General features: G+C 56.9%; 3 protein-coding genes across 3 annotated transcripts; all 3 read left to right on the top strand.

Moving 5' to 3' along the window:
- Nucleotides 1–150: 150 nt before the first annotated feature.
- Nucleotides 151–6,831, top strand: NEDD8 (NEDD8 ubiquitin like modifier). The gene is made up of 4 exons (XM_029077620.1): nucleotides 151–248; nucleotides 6,094–6,141; nucleotides 6,285–6,367; nucleotides 6,481–6,831. The coding sequence occupies exons 1-4, from the start codon at nucleotides 231–233 to the stop codon at nucleotides 6,581–6,583; spliced, it is 252 nt and encodes an 83-aa protein (XP_028933453.1). The 5' UTR covers nucleotides 151–230; the 3' UTR covers nucleotides 6,584–6,831.
- A 2,195-nt stretch (nucleotides 6,832–9,026) lies between these two features.
- Nucleotides 9,027–13,059, top strand: LOC100078933 (magnesium-dependent phosphatase 1). Its single transcript, XM_029077619.2, has 6 exons — nucleotides 9,027–9,132; nucleotides 9,204–9,264; nucleotides 10,865–10,975; nucleotides 11,872–11,979; nucleotides 12,085–12,170; nucleotides 12,657–13,059. Exons 1-6 carry the CDS (start codon nucleotides 9,096–9,098, stop codon nucleotides 12,734–12,736), a joined length of 483 nt encoding a protein of 160 aa, XP_028933452.1. The 5' UTR covers nucleotides 9,027–9,095; the 3' UTR covers nucleotides 12,737–13,059.
- Nucleotides 13,060–15,703: 2,644 nt separating this feature from the next.
- CHMP4A (charged multivesicular body protein 4A) lies at nucleotides 15,704–20,262 on the top strand. The gene is made up of 6 exons (XM_029077618.2): nucleotides 15,704–15,808; nucleotides 18,698–18,847; nucleotides 18,938–19,115; nucleotides 19,366–19,480; nucleotides 19,591–19,744; nucleotides 20,014–20,262. Exons 1-6 carry the CDS (start codon nucleotides 15,778–15,780, stop codon nucleotides 20,067–20,069), a joined length of 684 nt encoding a protein of 227 aa, XP_028933451.1. The 5' UTR covers nucleotides 15,704–15,777; the 3' UTR covers nucleotides 20,070–20,262.
- Nucleotides 20,263–20,314: the final 52 nt, after the last annotated feature.

Raw genomic sequence — 20,314 nt, 5'->3', positions numbered from 1 at the left:
CCGAGGAAGCGCCCACGAGACGTGGGGCTGCCCACCGGAGGGGCCGCCGTGAACTCGGACCTCCGCGGCCGCCCAAGGGACTTCAAGTCGCCATTTCTGTAGGGGGAGAAGGGGGAGGCCGCGGGGGGGTGACCCGGAAGCGGAAGTTGCCGGGCGGCGGCGGGGAGGAGGAGGAGGAGGAGGAGCAGCGGGTGCGGGTGACCCTCGGGAGGCTCGGACGAGGCGTGAAGATGCTGATCAAAGTGAAGGTGAGGACGGGCTCGGTCCCCGCCGAGGGGGTTGACGGGAGCGGCGGGCTTGACGTGACTTTGGCGCGGGGGGTGACGGGAAAGAGCAGGCCTCAGGCCTAGGGCGGGGGGGGGGGGGGTCCGGGGTCGCCCGCCCTCAGCTTCTCCCCTCTTTGGGGGGAAGGACCAGCCCCATCTCCTGCCCCCCCCGGTCGGAGGGGGACTCGGGGGTCGTGCCTTCTCATCCCCCCCGTCTGCACAGTGACCACGGCCACGTCCCTTCCCTCCGCCTCAGTTTCCCCATCCGCAAAATGGGGATCCCCCCCCCCGGGGCCCGCCCGATGACCTCCTGACCACCGCAGCGCTTAGGACCGTGCCCAGTAAGCGCATGATCATTATAAGACGGAGAAGCAGCGTGGCTCAGGGGAAAGAGCCCGCGCTTGGGAGTCGGAGGTCACGGGTTCGAATCCCGGCGCCGCCATTTGTCAGCTGGGGGACTGGGGGCCGGTCACTTCGCTTCCCCGGGCCTCGGTGACCTCGTCTGGAAAATGGGGATGAAGACTGGGAGGTGGTGATCTCATCGCCTCGTGTCTCCCCCAGCGCTTAGAACAGTGCTTGGCACACAGTCAGCGCTTAATACATGCCATTCTTATTATTAGATTATTAGGAAAAATTAGTATTATTACTTTCCAAGCGCTTGGTAATCATAATAATGTTGGTATTTGGTAAGCACTTGCTAGCGCCTAATAAGTGCCATCATTCTTATTATTAGATTATTATGAAATATTAGTATTATTACTTTCCAAGCGCTTGGTAATCATAATAATGTTGGTATTTGGTAAGCACTTGCTAGCGCTTAATAAGTGCCATCATTGTTATTATTATTAGATTATTATGAAAAATTATTATTATTACTTTCCAAGCGCTTGATAATAATAATGTAGGTATTTGTTAAGCACTTACTAGCACTTAATAAATGCCATTATTATTATTGTTAGATTATTATGAAAAATTATTACTTTCCAAGCACTTAATAATAATATTGGTATTTGTTAAGCACTTACTAGCACTTAATAAGTGCCATCATTATTATTATTCGATTTTTATGAAAAATTATTATTACTTTCCAAGCGCTTAATAATAGTAATGTTGGTATTTGTTAAGCACTTACTAGCGCTTAATAAATGCCATCATTATTATTAGTATTAGATTATTATGAAAAATTAGTATTATTACTTTCCAAGCGCTTAATAATAATAATGTTGGTATTTGTTAAGCACTTACTAGCGCTTAATAAATGCCATTATTATTATTAGATTATTATGAAAATAATAATAATTATTATTTTCCAAGCGCTTAGTAATAATAATGTTGGTATTTGTGAAGCGCTGACTCTGTGCAGAGCACTGTTCTAAGCGCTGGGGGAGAGACAGGGTCATCAGGTGGTCCCACGGGAGGCTCACAGTTCATCCCCATTTTCCAGATGAGGTCACTGAGGCCCAGTGAAGTGACTCGCCCACAGTCCCCCAGCTGACGAGTGGCAGAGCCGGGAGTCGAACTCATGACCTCCGACTCCCAAGCCCGGGCTCTTTTCCACTGAGCCACGAGTACAGTGCTCTGCACGGAGGAAGCGCTCAATAAATAAGATTGAATGAATGTTGCCCCCTCCCCGTCGCACTCAGGCCCGCCAGGTGCCCCCCGCCTGAGGATGCCCCCCTGCTTGCCTCGGTGGTTCCCCATTAACCGCCTTTATTGAGCTCCTACGGTGTGCAGAGCACTGTGCCTCGGCCTCAGCTCCCCCTCCCTTCCGCCTCACCTCGACTCCCTCCCTTTCCTCTCCCCGCACTGCACCCCAGCGCTTATAATATTCACTTCTCTGTGCCTCAGTTCCCTCATCTGTAAAATGGGGATTAACTGTGAGCCTCACGTGGGACAACGTGATTACCCTGTCTCTACCCCAGCGCTTAGAACAGTGCTCTGCACACAGTAGGTGCTTAACAAATACTAACATTATTATTATTAATAATAATAAGCGTGGTATTTGTTAAGCGCTTACTGTGTGGAAAGCACTGTTCTAATAATAACGTTGGTGTTCGTTAAGCGCTCACTATGCGCCAAGGACTGTTCTAAGTGGTGGGGTGGATCCGGGGTCATCAGGTGGTCCCAGGTGAAGCTCCCAGTCTTCATCCCCATTTTACGGATGAGGGCACTGAGGCCCAGAGAAGTGAAGTGACTTGCCCACAGTCACCCAGCTGACAAGTGGCGGCGCCGGGATTCGAACCCGTGACCCCGGACTCCCAAGCCCGGGCTCTTTCCACTGGGCCACGCTGCTTATCTAAGCGCTGAGGGAGATACGGGGCCATCGGGTGGTTCCACGTGGGGCTCACGGTCTCCATCCCCCTTTGACAGATGAGGGAACTGAGGCACAGAGACGTGAAGTGGCTTGCCCAAGGTCACACAGCGGACAAGTGATGGGGACGGGATTAGAACCCATGACCCCCTGACTCCCAGGCCCGGCCTCTAGCCACTAGGCCATGCTGCTTTATGTCTGGAATTTTATTTATTTATATTGATGCCTGTTTACTTGTCTCGATGTGTACGTATATCTATAATTCTATTTATATTGACGCACGTTTACCGGTTTTGACGATTGTCTCCCCCTCCTTTCTAGACTGTAAAAGCCCGTTGTGGGCAGTGGTGGTCTCTATTGCCCATTGCAAGCGCTCAGTACAGTGCTCTGCCCACCGTAAGCGCTCAATAAATACGATCGAGCGAATGAACTAAGCGCTTGGGAGAGCACGAGAGAACAACAGACACATTTCCACAAGCCTCCCCTGCCTAGGACTCAAAGCCTGACCTTTTTTTTTCTTTAATTTAATGGGATTTGTTAAGCACTTGCTCCGTGGCAGACACCGTGCTAACCACTGAGGCAGATCCAAGGTAATCAGGTTGGACACGGTCCCTGGCCCACGTGGGGCTCACGGTCTTCATCCCCATTCTACGGATGAGGGAACTGAGGCCCAGAGGAGGGACTCGTTCAAGGTCACACAGCGGCCCTCACGGTCTTAATCTCCATTCCTCAGATGGGGAAACTGAGGCACGGAGCAGGGACTTCTTCAAGGCACTTATTCAGACACCGGAGAAGGGCGGAGCCGGGATTAGAACCCAGGCCCTTCCGACTCCCGGGCCCGGGATCTTTCCACCAGAGACCCCGCCGCTTCCCAACAGCAGCATCGAGTGACCTCCCCACCTTCCCCCACAGCCCGGCACCAGACGTTTGCAAACTCACCGGACCGGGGTCGAGGCCTTGTTGTATTATGCGTTTTTTTCCCAAGCGCTCGGTAATAACAATAACAGCGTTGGTATTTCTTAAGCGCTTACTATGTGCCAAGCGCCGTTCTAAGCCCTGAGAAAGATTCAAACTGTCCCACTTGGGGGCTCCCGGCCCTAATCCCCATTTCCCAGATGAGGGAACCGAGTCCCAGGGAAGTGAAGCGACTGGCCCAAAGCGACAAGCGGCGGGGTCGGGACTTGAACCCACGACCTCCGACTCCCAAGCCGGTGCTCTTGCCACCGGGCCACGCTGCCTCTCCGGCACAGTGCTCTGCACACAGTAAGCGCTTAGGAGGTGGGAATTGAACGATTGACACAGCGACCGCCAGCCCCCCCGAGCGGAGCGGTTGGGGCCTCAAGCTTTTTTTTTTTTTTTTTTTTTTAATCTCCCTGTTTTAATGGCTTTCATTCATTGGGTCGTATTTATTGAGCGCTTCCTGAGCGCCAAGCGCTGGACTCAGCGCTTAGGAGAGGACGATAGAGCAACAGACGGACACACTCCCTGCCCCCAACGAGCTCACAGTCTAGAAGGGGAGGCGGACATTAAGAGAAAACGGGCGCAGTTGTCGTCCGTCTCTTCCCTTCTAGACCGTGAACCCGTTGGACTTTCCAAGCGCTTAGGACAGTGCTGCGCACACAGTAAGCGCTCGTTACCTACGACTGAGCGAATGAAGGAGGGAAGTCCGCCCCTCTAGCTGTAGACAGGACCCCCGTCCCCCCCAAACCCTCCTGGACAACCGAGGAGCCTGTTTTTGAAGCCCTCCCACTCATTTGGGGCGGCAGCTTACGATGTAATAAGGTTGGTATTCGTTAAGCGCTTACTATGTGCCGAGCACTGTTGTAAGCGCTGGGGGGAGATACGGTCATCGGGTCGTCCCACGTGAGGCTCCCAGTTAATCCCCATTTTCCAGAGGAGGTCACTGAGGCCCAGAGAAGTGAAGTGACTCGCCCACGGTCCCCCAGCTGACAAGGGGCAGAGCCGGGATTCGAACCCACGACCTCTGACTCCCAGGCCCGGGCTCTTCCCACTGAGCCACGCTGCTTCTCTAGCGAGGGACGGCCTGGGCTACCCGAAATCCATCACGCTACAGAAAGCGCGGCGTAGACGGCCGGCCCGGGAACGGGGATCCTCATCCCGGCTCCGCTGCTTGCCTGCCGGGCCATCTTGGACGAGCCACTTCATTTCTCCGTGCCTCAGTTTCCTTACCGTAAAATGGGGACGAACTCCGTGTTCTTAGACCCCGAGCCCCACGTGCGACGGGGATCGGTTCCAACCCGATGACCTGGCACCTCCCCCAGCGCTTAGCACGTAGTAAGTGCCTGACAGATACAGCTACTGAGTACAAGACGTGGGCTCTGCCGTCAAGGAGCTTACACCACTTGTCGGCTGTGTGACTGTGGGCAAGTCACTTCTCTGTGCCTCAGTTCCCTCATCTGTAAAATGGGGATGAAGACTGTGAGCCCCACGTGGGACGACCTGATTCCCCTGGGTCCACCCCAGCGCTTAGAACAGTGCTCGGCACATAGTAAACGCTTAACGAATACCAACATTATTATTATTACCTTAGTGGGGTAAGGCAAGACCGATTCGATATACAGACTTCCATTAAGTCGTATTTACTGAGCGCCTGCCGTGTGCGGAGCACTGTACTGAGCACTTGGGAGAGAACGATACAACCCCCCTTCTAGACGGTGGGCCCGTCGTGGGCAGGGATCGTCTCTATTTGTTGCCGAGCTGTAGTAGTGATGTTGGTATCCGTTAAGCGCTTACTCTGTGCAGAGCACTGTCCTAAGCGCCGGGGGAGATCCGGGGTCATCAGGTTGCCCCACGTGAGGCTCACAGTGAATCCCCATTTTACAGACGAGGGAACCGAGGCACTGAGAAGTGAAGTGACTTGCCCCAGGTCACCCAGCTGACAAGTGGGGGAGCCGGCATTCGAACCCACGGCCTCCGACTCCCAAGCCCGGGCTCTTTCCACTGAGCCCCGACTGTACTCTCCCAAGCGGTTAGTACAGTGCCCTGCACAGCGTAAGCGCTCGATAAATACGATGGAATGACCGATCGAAGGCAGTGCGACCGAGCAATCACTACGATATTTGCCGAGCGCTTACCACGTGGCAAGCCAGATAATGTCGACGCCGTACGATCAGATGGGAAAGCGGCCGTGCCTTCCGCTTCGCATTGGCGTTTACTAAGTACTTGAAGAGCAGCAGCACGGCCCAGCGGCTAGAGCCCGGGGCCGGGAAGTCCGAAGGACCCGGGTTCTAATCCCGGCCGCGCCACCGGTCTGCTGCGTGACCTTGGGCGAGAGGCCTCCCCGGGCCTCGGTGCCCTCAAGCGCGTCGTACGGCGCCCCGCCTCAGTCACCTGGTCCGTAAAACCGGGGTGGAGACCGGGAGCTCCCTGCGAGACCCGGCCCCCGTCCGCCCCGGTTGGCCCGTCGACGCCGGCGCTTAGCACGGGGCCCGGCGCCGAGTCGGAGCCGAAGGGGAAGAAAGGGAAGACGCTAAAGCAGGCCGCCGTCCTTTTCAGACGCTGACGGGCAAGGAGATCGAGATCGACATCGAGCCCACAGACAAGGTAACCCCCGCTGCTCGGCCCTGGGCCTTCCGCCCCCTCCGCCCCGCGCCTGGGGGCGCGGGGAGGGGGTCCCCCTCGGTCGCCGCCGCCGAGCCCCCCGCCGTGCTTTCCCCAGCCCCCGCGGGCCCCGGTGTTCCCCGCAGGTGGAGCGGATCAAGGAGCGCGTGGAGGAGAAGGAGGGCATCCCCCCGCAGCAGCAGAGGCTCATCTACAGCGGCAAACAGATGTGAGGCGGGCCGGGGGTCCCGGGGGGGGGCGGGCCGGGGGTCCCGGGGGGCGGGCCGGGGGTCCCGGGGCCGACCCTCAAGCCCGACCCTCTCCCCCGCCCGGCCCCGGCAGGAACGACGAGAAGACGGCGGCCGATTACAAGATCCAGGGGGGCTCCGTGCTGCACCTGGTGCTGGCCCTGCGGGGCGGGGGCGGGGGCGGCCTGGCCCGGTGATGAGCCCCCCGCCCGCGCCCCGCCGCACCCCGACACCGCACGGGGGACGAGGCGCCGCCCGCCCTCCCGCCCCCTCTCCCGGCCGGATGCCCGTTGCGTCCGCCCGCCCCCGGGAGGGCTCGGGGGTCCGGCCCGCCGCCGCCCGGCCCCCGCCCGCACTCTTCCTCCTCCCCGCACACAGCTGTGCTCCCCGTTGTTAATAAAGATGTCTCCAGCCCCCCCCTCCCCCCCCCGAAATCCGTTCCTCAGTCGGACTCCTTGGATGTCATTCGCTCATTCCGCCGCGGGGCTCGTCGGGTAGAGCCCGGGCCCGGCAGTCAGACGGACCTGGGTTCTAATCCCGGCTCCGCCACTTGTCTGCTGGGTGGGACCTTGGGCCAGTCACTTGGCTTCTCCGCGCCGCAGTTCCCTCACCTGGAAAACGGGGATTAAGGCTGGGAGCCCCGGGTGGGGCAGGGACCGCGTCCAACACAACTACCTTCTATCCACCCCTGTCCGTAGTACGGGGCCTGGCGCGTAGTAAGCGCTTAACAGATCCCGCTATTATTATTCATTCTTCCAGTCGTATTTACTGAGTGCTTTCTCAGCCCGGAGCGCTGGATTAAACGCCTGGGACAGGACAGTGCAACGATAAACGGACACGTTGCCTGCCCACCGTGAGCTTACGGTCTAGACGTACGACGTTAATAGAAATAAATGGGAGATGGGGTCAGAGGGGCTGTGGGGATGAATAACGGGAGCGAAGCGGGATGACGCAGAAGGGAGCGGGAGAGGAGGGAAGGGGGGGCTTAATCAGGGAAGGCCTCTTGGAGGAGATGGGTGTTCAAGAAGGCTTTGAAGGGGAATGGGGGAGAGTAATGTTGGGTGGGATGTAATGAAGCTGCAGCTGACTCTGGGGTGGGATTTATTCACTCAATAGTATTTATTGAGCGCTGACTAGGTGCAGAGCACTGTACTGAGCACTTGGACAATTCGATATGGGATGCACCTTCTATCGGGTGGGACCGAGCTTGAAGGGGCAGAGCCCCAGGGGTGGGGTGGATTCTGCCTTGATTCACCCCTCCACCCCCACTTTTCCTATGATGCCCCAGGCGTCATCCTAGTTCAGCTTTTTTTAAAAATGGTATCTGCTAGGTGCTCACTCTGTACCGGGCACTGAGCTGAGCGCTGGGATAGATAGAGGGTTCTCTTGGGATCAGGGCCCCTCCGCCGCTCAACGTATCTTCTCCGCCCCTGGGGAAGAGGTAGGATGGAATCAAGCAACCGATCAATCATTTATCCGGTGTTTAGTACGTGCTTAGTACGGCGCGTGGTCTACTGTACTAAGCGCTTGGGAGAGTACAACTGAGTTGATAGACACGTGCCCCGGCCGCGACGAGAAGCGGCACGGATAGAGTGGACGGCGTGGATGGTGGCTAGAGCACAGGCCTGCGAGTCGGAAGGTCCGGGGTTCTAATCCCGGTTCCGCCACTTATCTGCTGGGTGGCCTTGGGTAAGTCACTTCACTTTCATTCATTCACTCGTGTTTACTGAGCCCTTACTGCGTGCAGAGCACCGTACTAAAGAGAAGCAGCGTGGCTCAGTGGAAAGAGCCCGAGCTTGAGAGTCAGAGGTCCCGGGTTTGTATCCCGGCTCCGCCACTTGTCAGCTGTGTGACCTTGGGCAAGTCACTTCACTTCTCTGTGCCTCAGTTTCCTCATCTGTAAAATGGGGATTAACTGGGAGCCTCCCGTGGGACAACCTGATTACCGTGTATCTACCCCAGCGTTTAGAACAGTGCTCTGCACATAGTAAGCGCTTAACAAATACCAACATTGTTAACATTATTCGCTGGGCCTCAGTTCCCTCATCTGTAAAATGGGGATTAACCACAGGCTTCATGGACAACCTGTTACCCTGTATCTACCCCAGTGCTTAGAGCGATGCTCTGCACATAGTAAGCGCTTAAATGCCAACGTTATTATTATTATTATTCTACCTACCCCAGCACTTAGAACAGTGCTATATCATCATCCTTATCATCGTTATTAAGCGCTTGGAAAGTACAACTGAGCAAATTCCCTTCTGTGGGCCTCACTTCCCTCATCTGTAAAATGGGGATGGAGATTGTGAGCCCCCTATGGGGGCATGGACTTGTGTCCAGCCTGATTGGCTTGTTTCCACCCCAGCGCTTACTACGGTGCCAGGCACATAGTAAGCGCTTAAAATACAAAGGGGGGGGGGAGGCCTCTCTAGCCGCTCGCTCTCTATGGTCAAACATGGCGGCTGCCCAGCGGGGCCCTTTCCGGCCGGGGGAGGGCGGCCTCTCTAGCCGCGCGCTCTCTATGGTCGAACATGGCGGCTGCCTAGCGGGGGGGCCTTCTCTAGCCGCGAGCTCTCTATGGCCGAACATGGCGGCTGCCTAGCGGGGGGGCCTCTCTAGCCGCGCGCTCTCTGTGGTCGAACATGGCGGCTCCCTGGCGGCCGCTCCTCCGGCCTGGGACTCTATGATCCCGGAGGTCCCGGCCCTGCCATGGCCCGGCTCCCGCAGCTGGTGGTCTTCGACCTGGGTGCGTGACCGCCCCCGCGCCCCGCACCCCCAAACCCCCTCGCACCCTAACCCCCCCCTGTCCCTTTGCAGATTACACCCTGTGGCCCTTCTGGGTGGACACCCACGTGGACCCCCCATTCCACCGGAGCAGGTGACCGGCCTGGCCTTTGGGTTTGAAGGTATTTGTGCAGCGGCCACTACGCGCCAGGCACTGTACTAAGCGCTGGGACGGATGCCCCACCCGCCCCCCGCCCCCCCAGCACTTGCGTATATATGCACGCATTTATTATTCTATTTAGCTTAGTAACATGTCTGTGCATTTGTAATTCTGTGCATTCATTCAGTAGTATTTATTGAGCGCTCACTATGTGCAGAGCACTGGACTAAGCCCTTGGAATGGACAAATGGGTAACAGAGACAGTCCCTGCCCTTTGACGGGCTTACGGTCTAATCGGGGGAGACAGACAGACAAAAACAATAGCAATAAGTAGAATCAAGGGGATGATAATAATAATAATAATGATGGTACTTGTTAAGCGCTTACTATGTGCAGAGCACTGTTCTAAGCGCTGGGGTAGACACAGGGGAATCAGGTGGTCCCAGGTGGGGCTCACAGACTTCATCCCCATTTTACAGATGAGGTAACTGAGGCCCAGAGAAGTGAAGCGACTTGCCCACAGTCACACAGCTGGCAAGTGGCAGAGCCGGGATTTGAACTCATGACCTCTGACTCCAAAGCCCGGGCTCTTTCCGCTGAGCCACGCTGCTTCTCTGATAAATGATAAATAGAATCAAGGGGATGATAAATTCTATTTATAACCACGCTATCGATGCCTGCCTACTTGGGTTGTTGTCTGTCTCCCCTCCCTTCTAGACTGTGAGCCCGTTGTTGGGCAGGGATGGTCTCTCTCTGTTACCGAATTGGACTTTCCAAGCGCTTAGGACAGTGCTCTGCACCCAGTAAGCGCTCAAGAAATAATAATGATGATGATGGTGTCTGTTAAGGGCCTACTGTGTGCCAAGCACTGTTCGAAGCGCTGGGGGAGATCCAAGGCCATCAGGGATCCCACGTGGGGCTCGTGGACTCCATCCCCGTTTTCCAGGTGAGGGAACTGAGGCCCAGAGAAGAATAATGATGCGATTTGAGTGGCCCCGTGGAAAGAGCCCGCGCTTTGGAGTCAGAGGCCGTGGGTTCGAATCCCAGCCCTGCCACTTGTCAGCTGGGCGACTGTGGGCAAGTCACTTCACTTCTCTGGGCCTCAGTTCCCTCATCTGGAAAATGGGGATTAAAAGTGTGTGAGCCCCACGTGGGCCAACCTGATGACCCAGTATCTCCCCCAGCGCCTAGAACAGTGCTCGGCACAGAGTAAGCGCTTAACAGATACCAACATTATTATTATTATTTAAGTCCTTAATATGTGCCGAGCACTGTTCTAAGCGCTGGACTAGATGCAAGGTCATCAGGTTGGCCCACGTGGGGCTCACGGTGATCAGGTCACTTCTCTGGGCCTCAGTTCCCTCACCTGTCAAATGGGGATGAAGACCGGGAGCCCCACGTGGGGCGACCTGATGACTTTGTAACCCCCCCCCAGCACATAGTAAGCGCTTAACAAATACCATGATTACACCCACGCTTGGTACAGTGCCGGGCGCAGAGTGAGCGCTTAATAAATGCCGTTAAAATAAATCTTTTTTCCTGGCTCTCCCTCTCACCTCTCCCCTTCCCTCCGTCCCCGGCTTTGCTCGAGCAGGGATGGGGTGGTGCGAGACAGCCGGGGGAAGACCGTTCGCCTGTACCCAGACGTGCCCGCCGTCTTGGACCATCTAAAAGGCCTGGGGGTGCCCATCGCCGCCGCCTCCCGGTAAAACTCTTCCTCCTCCTCCTCCTAATAGTACTTGTTGAGCGCTTACTGCGTGTAGAGCGCTGTACTAAGCGTGGGGGAGAGGACAACACAACAGAGTTAGCAGCCGTGTTCCCTGCCCGCCCCGAGCTGGCAATCTCGAGGGGGGGAGACAGACGTTAATATAATAATAATGTTGCTTTTTGTTAAGCGCTTCCACTGTTCTAAGCGCTGGGGGTGATACAGGGTCATCAGGTTGTCCCACGGGAGGCTCACAGTTAATCCCCATTTTACAGATGAGGTCACTGAGGCACAGAGAAGTGAAGTGACTTGCCCACAGTCACACAGCTGCCAAGTGGCTGAGCCTGGATTCGAACCCATAGCCTCTGACTCCCAAGCCCGGGCTCTTTCCGTGAATAAAGTAGAGTGGATAATTTGTTGATGTGTAATGTAATTTATAGCTATATTATTGATAGGCGTATAATATCTCCGTGATGTCATATTTACAGGTACGTAATGTGCAGCTCCCCAGGTAGACAGTCTGCCTCAGTTCCCTCGTCTGTAAAATGGGGATGAAGACCGTGAGCCCCACGGGGGACAACCTCATTACGCTGTATCCCCTCCCAGCGCTTAGAACAGGGCTCGGCACGTAGTAGGCGCTTAAATACCATCACTATTATCGTTATTCTTCTCTGGGCCTCAGTTCCCCGTTTGTCAAACGGGAGTTGAGACCGTGAGCCCCACGCGGGGCAGGGTATCGGGTCCAACCCGATTTGCTTGTCTCCACCCCAGCGCTTCGTACGGTGCCTGGCACATAGGAGGCGCTTACTACACAGGCCCAGTTGTTGTTATTATTCATCGCCTCCAACACCGGCCCCACCTCTAGTTCCTCCCCCTCGGGCCCCTCTCCCTTTCAGGACTGAGGAGATCCAGGGAGCCAAGCAGCTCCTGGACCTCTTCAACCTCAGCCGCTACTTCGCCTACAAAGAAATCTACCCGGGCTGTAAGGTCACCCACTTCGAGAGGTGAGGGGCGAGAGGGGTATCCGGGGTCGGGGGGTGGGAGGGAGGGAGGAAGGCGGAGGTGACCCGGTCACCCTCCCCCGGCCTCGCCCCCCCCCCCCCCCCCAGGCTGCAAGAGAAGAGCAGGGTCCCTCTCTCCCAGATGATCTTCTTCGACGACGAGAAACGGAACATCGTGGACGTCGGGAAACTGGGTACGGATCTGGGGGCGAGGGGGGAGCGTCTTCCGGCTGGGATTCCGCCAGATCCCGTCCGGGGGAGGCTGGAGGAACGACGGACGATCCGGAGGCAAGGGGCTGGACGAGAACCCGCCCTTTCCTCTCCGTCCAACGGCCGTCGTCCAGCCACCCATCCTCTCCCGACTCGCCTCGCGGACCTCCCGGCCTCCAGCCTCTCCACTCGATCCACTCTACCTTATTCACTGAGAAGTTCACTATTTATTGAGCGCTCACAGTCTATATTCTTTCAGTCGAATGTATCAAGCGCTTACTGGGTGCCCGGCACTTTCCTGAGCGCTTAGGAGAGTACAGTATACCAATAAGCGGACACGTTCCCTGCCCACGACGAGCTCACGGCCTAGAGGGCGAGTTTATTGAGCGCTGCGTGTGTGCACGGATGAAACGTCTCTTCTTCCCGGACTCGGCCTGCGCGTAAGTGAACTGCGTGCTGCTTCTTCCCAGGTGTCACCTGCGTCCATGTCCGGAGTGGGATGAGCCTGCACGTCTTGGCTGAGGGACTGGAACGCTTTGCCAAGGCCTGAGTCAGATCCCGGCGGTCCGACCGCGCTCCCGCTCAGACGCCAGGCGGGACGGGGAAGATGGCGGGGGGAAGCTTGGCCATTTTTCGCTTCTCGGTCCCGTGGCCTCGATCCAACCCGTGACGCTTGACCGCCTCACTCTTATTTATGTGGGTTCTTATTTTTTTTTTTTGGCTTTCTGTGTCTCTTACCGGGTCCCTCTCTCCGTTTTCTGTTAGGTCGTGAGCCCCTGTGAAGGCCCGAGAGCCTGTCTAAAATTCTCCCCTATTTATTCCGTACCAGTGCTTAATGTGGTGCTTTAGTAAAAACTTAATATATACTATCGATGCTACTGACTGATCTATATGGAGCCTCGCCCGAAGTTGAGGCCAGAAGTATTTTACGCGGATGAGTTTCTACTCTTTTCTTCTCTAGGAAGCTCTCCGGGGGTCTCTCTCATCCAGTTCCCGAATGGGGGTGGGGAAAGAGAAAGACTCTCAGTCTAGGAGAAGCAGTGTGGCTTAATGGTTGGAGCTCAGGCCTAGGAGTCAGAAGGTCGTGGGTTCTAATCCTGACTGCGTGACCCTGGGCAAGTCGCTAAACTTCTCTGTGCCTCGGGTATCTCATCTGTAAATTGGGGATGAAGACTGTGAGCCCCACCTGGGACTACTTGATAACCTCGTCTCACCCCCAGCGCTTAGAACAGTGTTTGGTACATAGTAAGCGCTTAACAAATACCATTATTATTGTCACTTCACTCTCTGGGCCTCAGTTCCCTCATTTTTTTAAATGAAGCAGCGTGGCTTAGTGGAAAGAGCCAGGGCTCGGGAGTCAGAGGACCTGGGTTCTAATTCTGGCTCCGCCACTTGTCTGCTGTGTGAACTTGGGCAAACCAGTTCACTTCTCTGTCAGTTCCCTCATCTGTAAAATGAGGATTAAGGCTGCGAGCCCCGTGTGGGACAGGGACTGTGTCCAACCCGATTAGCTTGTATCCACCCCAGTGCTCAGAACAGTGTTCGGCACATAGAAAGTGCTTCTGAAATACCATTATTATTATTATTCTTAAGAGTGTGAACCCCATGTGGGGCAGGGACTGTATCCAACCTGATTAGCTTGTCTCCACCCCATCGCTCAGAACGGTGCTTGGCATATAGTAAGTGCTTATGAAATACCATCATTATTATTATTATTATGAGTGTGAGCCCCATGGGGGACAGGGACTGTATCCAACCTGATTAGCTTGTCTCCACCCCATCGCTCAGAACAGTGCTTGGCATATAGTAAGTGCTTATGAAATACCATTATCATTATTATTATTATTATTAAGAGTGTGAGCCCCATGGGGGACAGGGACTGTATCCAACCTGATTAGCTTGTCTCCACCCCAGCAGCGCTCAGAACAGTGTTCGGCCTATAGTGAGTGCTTATGAAATACCATGATTATTATTTTAATTCTTAAGACTGTGAGCCCCATGTAGGCCAGGGTCTGTATCCAACCTGATTGATTAGCTTGTCTCCATCCCAGCGGCGCTTAGAACAGTGCTTTGCATATAGTAAGCGCTTCTGAAGTTCCATAATAATAATTATTACTCTTAAGAGCGTGAGCCCCATCGGGGCAAGGACTGGGTCCAACCTGATTAGCTTGTATCTACCCCAACGTTGCGCTCCGCTTTCCGCAACGCTGGGGTCTTAGCGTCTCAGGTCTTCGGCCTGCGCGTTCTCCCAAGGAAGAGTCAGCCAGAGGCACCAGACTTGAAGCGGCTTTATTAGCGCCCATTACATTGCCCCGAAAGCCCCGTTATCTCCTCGCGTTCCCTTTTTAATCTGCTAAGCAGGTTACGTGGCATGGCAACCAGCATTCACCAATAAGCGAGAACACGTCCCAGGTCATTTGGCACACACCTGCGCCCCATTTCCTTATCAGAGCACGGGCTTTGGAGTCAGAGGTCATGGGTTCAAATCCCAGCTCGGCCACTTGTCAGCTGTGTGACTGTGGGCAAGTCGCTTCACTTCTCTGCGCCTCAGTTACCTCATCTGTAAAATGGGGATTAAGACTGTGAGCCCCACGTGGGACAACCTGATTCCCCTAATAATAATCATGTGGGTATTTGTTAAGCGCTTACTATGTGCAGAGCACTGTTCTGAGCGCTGGGGTAGACACAGGGGAATCAGGTTGTCCCACGTGGGGCTCCCAGGCTTCATCCCCCTTTTACAGATGAGGGAACTGAGGCCCAGAGAAGTGAAGTGACTTGCCCACAGTCCCCCAGCTGACAAGTGGCCGAGCGGGGATTCGAACCCATGACCTCTGACTCCAAAGCCCGTGCTCTTGCCACTGAGCCATGCTGCTTCCCCGGTGTCCACCCCAGCGCGTAGAACAGTGCTCTGCACATAGAAAGCGCTTAACCAATACCAACATTATTATCAGAGGGAAACCACATGGAAACATCTGTGACCTCTGATGCTGTGCGTGACTGCAAACCCCTGGGGGCCTCCCAAGGCTGACTTGTTTTTCTCAGCCTGGGCCTATTTGCTAGGTACTCGCTTTTTGGCTGGGCCGCCTGCCATTCCCCGTGCTCCCCCACGCCCCAACGCTTAGCACGGTGCTTGGTGCATACTAAGCGTTATTACTATGCAATAATAGAATATATAATTATATATACGACTTCTGTAATAAGTATTATGACTAATTATTAGTATGAGCGTCCAAAAAGAGTCTACCCCAGCTCCCCTGTGTCGCCCCCAGCGCTTAGAACAGTGCTCGGCGCCTAGTAGGCGCTTAACAAATACCAACATCATTATTATTATTATTAAAGGCCCGCGGTGGCGCGGTCCCTTTAAATCCGTTCGGCTGCGGCCCACGTGGGCGCCGCCGCGCGCTGTTGTGCCCGTCACGTGGCCGGGCGGCCGGCGCGCGCGCGGGCCTCCGCCCTTCCGGGTGACGTCACGGCGCTCCCCCGCTTGGGATTGGCCGGTGTCGTGGGCGGGGCGAGGAGGCCCCGCCCCCTGAGTAGGGGGAAGCGCTGGGACCGCGCGGGATCCTGGTGGTGGAGCGGCCGGGGGTCGGGATGAGCGGCCTCGGGTGGCTCTTCGGGAGAGGTGAGAGCCCGGGCCGGACCATTGTCCCCTAATGGGGGGGGGGGAGCACGCCCCTCCGGAAGATACCACCCTGGGGGCGGGGGGGGCGCCCCCTCATTCGCTCATTGCCTCTCCCCGGGCGAGACCATTTCGGGGCGCGAGGGGTCATGGGTGCCAAAGGGGCGGTGGGCCAAACCATTCCGAGCCGGGGGGGATTTGTGATTTTTTTGTTCTTTTTTGTATGTGTGTGTGTGTGTGTGACCGTCCCATGCGGAGGAGACCTGACTTTTGGGGAGACTCCACCCCTCTGCTTGGGTCAGGACCCTCCCCATTATTAGCATCATTCATTCACCCATTCCTTCATTCATTCATTCACCCATGCCTTCATTCATTCAATCCTATAATAAAGATGGTGTTTCTTAAGCGCTTCCTATGTGCCAAGCACTGTTCTAAGTGCCGGGGCAGATATAAGGTCATCAGGGGGGCCCACGTGGGGTTCCCAGTCTTCATCCCCATTTTCCAGATGAGATCACTGAGGCCCAGAGAAATGAAGTGACTGGCCTAAAGTCACACAGCCGATAAGTGGCGGAGCCGGGATTAGAACCCACGACCTCTGACTCCCAAGCCCGGGCTCTTGCCACCAGTCCACGCTTACTGTGAACAGAGCATTCATTCAGTCGTATTTATTGAACACTCACTGTGTACTGAACGCTTGGAAAGTGCAATTCAGTAATAAAGAGACAATCCCGGCCTACAACGGGCTTACAGTGGTATTTCTTGAGTCCTTCCTGTGTGCAGAGCACTGCAGTAAGCATTTGGGAGAGCGCGATGCAGTAGAGTTGGCAGACACTTGGCTTGCCGACGAGGAACTGATATTCTAATAATAATAATAATGATGGTGATGGTATTTGTTAAGCACTTGCTGTGGGCCTAGCACAGTGCCTTTGACACTGTCGACCCTCCCCTTCTCATCCACACTTTATCCAACCTTGGTTTCACGGACTCCGTCCTCTCCTGGTTCTCCTTTTATCTCTCTGGCCGTTCATTCTTCATTCTCGGTCTCCTCCTCCCCTTCCCATCCCGTAGCTGTCGGGGTTCCTCGAGGGTCAGTTCTTGACCCTCTTCTGTTCTCCATCTACACTCACTCCCTCGGTGAATTCATTCGCTCCCACGGCTTCAACTATCACCCCTACGCAGATGACACCCAAATCTCCATCTCCTCCCCTGTTCTCTCCCCCTCCCTCCAGGCTCGTATCTCCTCCTGCCTCCGGGACGTCTCCACCTGGACGTCTGCCCGCCACCTCAAACTCAACATGTCCGAGACCGAGCTCCTTATCTTCCCTCCCAAGCCCCGTCCTCTCCCCGACTTCCCCGGCCCTGTGGACGGCACCACCGTCCTTCCCGGCTCTCAAGCCCGCAACCTCGGTGTCGTCCTTGACTCCGCTCTCTCATTCACCCCCCACATCCAATCCGTCGCCAAATCCTGCCGGTCTCACCTTTACGCTGTCGCCAAGATCCGCCCTTTCCTCTCCACCCAAACGGCTATCTTACCGGTACAAGCTCTCATCGGATCCCGGCTGGATTATCGTGTCAGCCTTCTCTCTGACCTCCCTCCCTCCCGCTCCGGTCTATTCTTCATTCCGCTGCCCGGCTCATCTTCCTGCAGAAAGGCTCTGGGCCCGTCACTCCCCTTCTTAAAAACCTCCAGTGGTTGCCTGTCGACCTCCGCGCGAAGCAAAAACTTCTCACTCTAGGCTTCAAGGCTGTCCATCCCCTCGCCCCCTCCTACCTCTCCTCCCTTCTGTCTTTCTCCTGCCCACCCCGCACGCTCCGCTCTTCCGCCGCCCACCTCCTCACCGTCCCCCGTTCTCGCCTATCCCGCCTTCGACCCCCGGCCCGCGTCCTCCCGCCGTCCCGGAACGCCCTCCCTCCTCACCTCCGCCAAATTAGCTCTCTTCCCCTCTTCAAAGCCCTACTGAGAGCTCACCTCCTCCAGGAGGCCTTCCCCGACTGAGCCTTCCCTTTCCCTCCACCCTTCCCCATTCCCCCTTCTCCTCCCTCTGCCCTTCACCCTTCCCCTCCCCACAGCACTTGTACCTATTGTACGTTTTATTTATTACTCTATTTTATTAATGATGTGTATAAATCTATGATTCTGCTTATCTTGATGGTACTGATGCCTACTTGTTTTGTTTTGCTTTCTCCTCGCTTCTAGACTGTGAGCCCGTTGTTGGGTAGGGATTGTCTCTCTCTGTTGCCGAATTGTCCATTCCGAGCACTTAGTACAGTGCTCTGCACACAGTAAGCGCTCAATAAATACAATTGAATGACCGAATGGATGAATGAAAGCACTGTTCTACGTGCTGGGGTAGACAAAAGGTCATCGGGTTGTCCCACTTGGGGCCTCCCAGTCTTAATCCCCTGAGGCACCGAGAATCAAGTGGCTTGCCCAAGGTAACACAGCAGACAAGTGGCGGAGCCGGGATTAGAACCCACATCCTCTGACTCCCAAATCATAAGGCCCGGGCCTGGGAGTCACAAAGACCTGGGTTCTGATCCCGGCTCTGCCACGTGTCTGCTGTGGGACTTCGCATGCCTGCAAGTCACTTCACTTCACTTCACAGTTCCGTCATCTGTAAAATGGGGATAGGAACGTGAGCTCCACGTGGGACCCGATTAACTTGTATCTGTCCCAGCGCTTAGAACACCGTTTGGCACATAGAAAGTGCTTAACAAGTATTGTCATTAGAGGGGAAGAACCCCTTTGGATTCTGGTCTCCCCCGGGGGTCCACCGACCCACTCCTCGCAGAACCAGGGCTCCCCCGGCCCGGCAGCGCACGGATCGTCACCGTGGACCCTTCCCCCCGCCCCCCTCCCTCTCCCAACCCCGTCCCTTCCCACCGCCTCAGGGAAGAAGGAGAAGGGGCCGAGCCCCGAGGAGGCCATCCAGAAGCTGCGGGAGACGGAGGCGATTCTGCTCAAGAAGCAGGAGTTCCTGGAACAGAAGATCCAGCAGGAGCTGCTGACGGCCAAGAAACATGGGACCAAGAACAAGCGAGGTCGGGGGCCGGGCCGGGGGGCGCGGGAGGGCACCGGCGGGGGCGAGGGCCCGGTGGCTGATGGCGACGGGTCCCGGCCGGGTGGGACAGCCGCCCTGCAGGCCCTGCGCCGGAAGAAGCGTCTGGAGCAGCAGCTGGCGAAGGCGGACGGGACCTTGTCCACCCTGGAGTTCCAGCGCGAGGCCATCGAGAACGCCACCACCAACGCGGAGGTGCTGCGCACCTTGGGCCAGGCCGCCCGGGCCATGAGCCAGGCCCACCGGGACATGTGGGTACGGGGGAAGGGGCGGGCCCGGGGCCCCGTCACCTCCAGGTTGTCGGATGGTGGATTCCCCGCCGGGAAAGGGCGGAGGTCATCCGGCCCACCCCTCCGCCTCTTGGCCATCCAAATCGCCAAGGGACCCCCCGCGACCGGGCGCCCGGCTTCCGGGGGTCGCGGGGGTCCGGGCCCGAAGGGTTCGGGCCGGCGGCGGGAGACGTCCGACCCCCCCCGGCCTCTCCCCGCCTCCGTTCCGCAGGGACATCGACAAGGTGGACGAGCTGATGGCCGACGTCACGGAGCAGCAAGAAGTGGCGCAGCAGATTTCGGACGCCATCTCCCGGCCCGTGGGCTTCGGGGACGACGTGGATGAGGTTAGGGGCGGGGGGCGGCCTTGGCCCCGGGGGGAGGCGGGGGTCCGCGGGGCCAGCGACTCCTCGCCGCGCCCGGCCCCCCCTCACTCCGTTCCCCGCGCCGCCCTCAGAATGAGTTACTGGAGGAGCTGAAGGAGCTGGAGCAGGAGGACCTGGTCCGGGAGCCGCGCGACGTGGGCGACAAGAAAGAGGAGGAGGAGGAGGAGGAGGAGGAGTTGCTCGACCTGCCCAGCGTGCCTTCGACCCACCTCCCCACGGTCCCAGGTAGCGGACGGCGCCCCTTTCCTTCTCCCTCCCATCCCCCCGTGCGAGGGGCTCGGGGCAGCTCAAGGACCGGGGCGGGGGGCCCCGGGAGGGAGAGACGGGCAGGTGGGGAACGCCGGCCTGGCGTCTCTGTCCAGAAGGGGAGGAGGATTTGTCCTTCGGGCCCGGGACTCATCCCAGCCTGGGGCGAAGAGGAGCTCGATTCCCCTCCCCAACCATTCCCCCTCCTCTCCCCGTCCCCCACCCTCTTCTTTTCGTCTCCCCTTCAGCTCCCAAAGAGGATGAGGAAGAAGAGCTGAAGCAGCTTGCTCAGTGGATGTCCTGACGGGGGGGTCCGTCCCTCCCTCCCCCCCGCAATTCCCCATCAAGTGCCAAGTACTGAACCGCAGGGACCGAGCCACGGGCGGGCCGGGTAGGGCGGTGGTCTCCTCCGCTGTCGACCCCCTCCCCGCCCCGCTCGGGGTTCGCCGGGAGCCGTTGCAGGGCCCCGGGCCTCAATAAAGCCGGGCAGGTGGAAATCCCCGTTGTCCCCGTTCTTCTTCCTAGCCGCGGTGCGGGCGGGGGCGGGAG

Source organism: Ornithorhynchus anatinus, chromosome 13 (genome assembly GCF_004115215.2).
Source record: "Ornithorhynchus anatinus isolate Pmale09 chromosome 13, mOrnAna1.pri.v4, whole genome shotgun sequence".
Lineage (NCBI taxonomy): Eukaryota > Metazoa > Chordata > Mammalia > Monotremata > Ornithorhynchidae > Ornithorhynchus > Ornithorhynchus anatinus.
The sequence above is the reverse complement of the archived record's forward strand: the minus strand, read 5'-3'. Positions and strand labels throughout refer to the sequence as shown.

What these genes read in the sequence shown, in the direction of transcription:
- LOC100078933 (XM_029077619.2), top strand. Translation starts at nt 9,096, where the DNA reads ATGGCCCGGCTCCCGCAGCTGGTGGTCTTCGACCTGG. An exon ending in GCTGGTGGTCTTCGACCTGG is followed by an intron (nt 9,133 to 9,203) that starts GTGCGTGACCGC and finishes GTCCCTTTGCAG; the next exon opens with ATTACACCCTGTGGCCCTTC. An exon ending in CGTGGACGTCGGGAAACTGG is followed by an intron (nt 12,171 to 12,656) that starts GTACGGATCTGG and finishes GCTTCTTCCCAG; the next exon opens with GTGTCACCTGCGTCCATGTC.
- NEDD8 (XM_029077620.1), top strand. An exon ending in ACATCGAGCCCACAGACAAG is followed by an intron (nt 6,142 to 6,284) that starts GTAACCCCCGCT and finishes TGTTCCCCGCAG; the next exon opens with GTGGAGCGGATCAAGGAGCG. An exon ending in ATCTACAGCGGCAAACAGAT is followed by an intron (nt 6,368 to 6,480) that starts GTGAGGCGGGCC and finishes CGGCCCCGGCAG; the next exon opens with GAACGACGAGAAGACGGCGG.
- CHMP4A (XM_029077618.2), top strand. Translation starts at nt 15,778, where the DNA reads ATGAGCGGCCTCGGGTGGCTCTTCGGGAGAG. An exon ending in TGGGACCAAGAACAAGCGAG is followed by an intron (nt 18,848 to 18,937) that starts GTCGGGGGCCGG and finishes CGGGTGGGACAG; the next exon opens with CCGCCCTGCAGGCCCTGCGC. An exon ending in CCACCTCCCCACGGTCCCAG is followed by an intron (nt 19,745 to 20,013) that starts GTAGCGGACGGC and finishes TCTCCCCTTCAG; the next exon opens with CTCCCAAAGAGGATGAGGAA.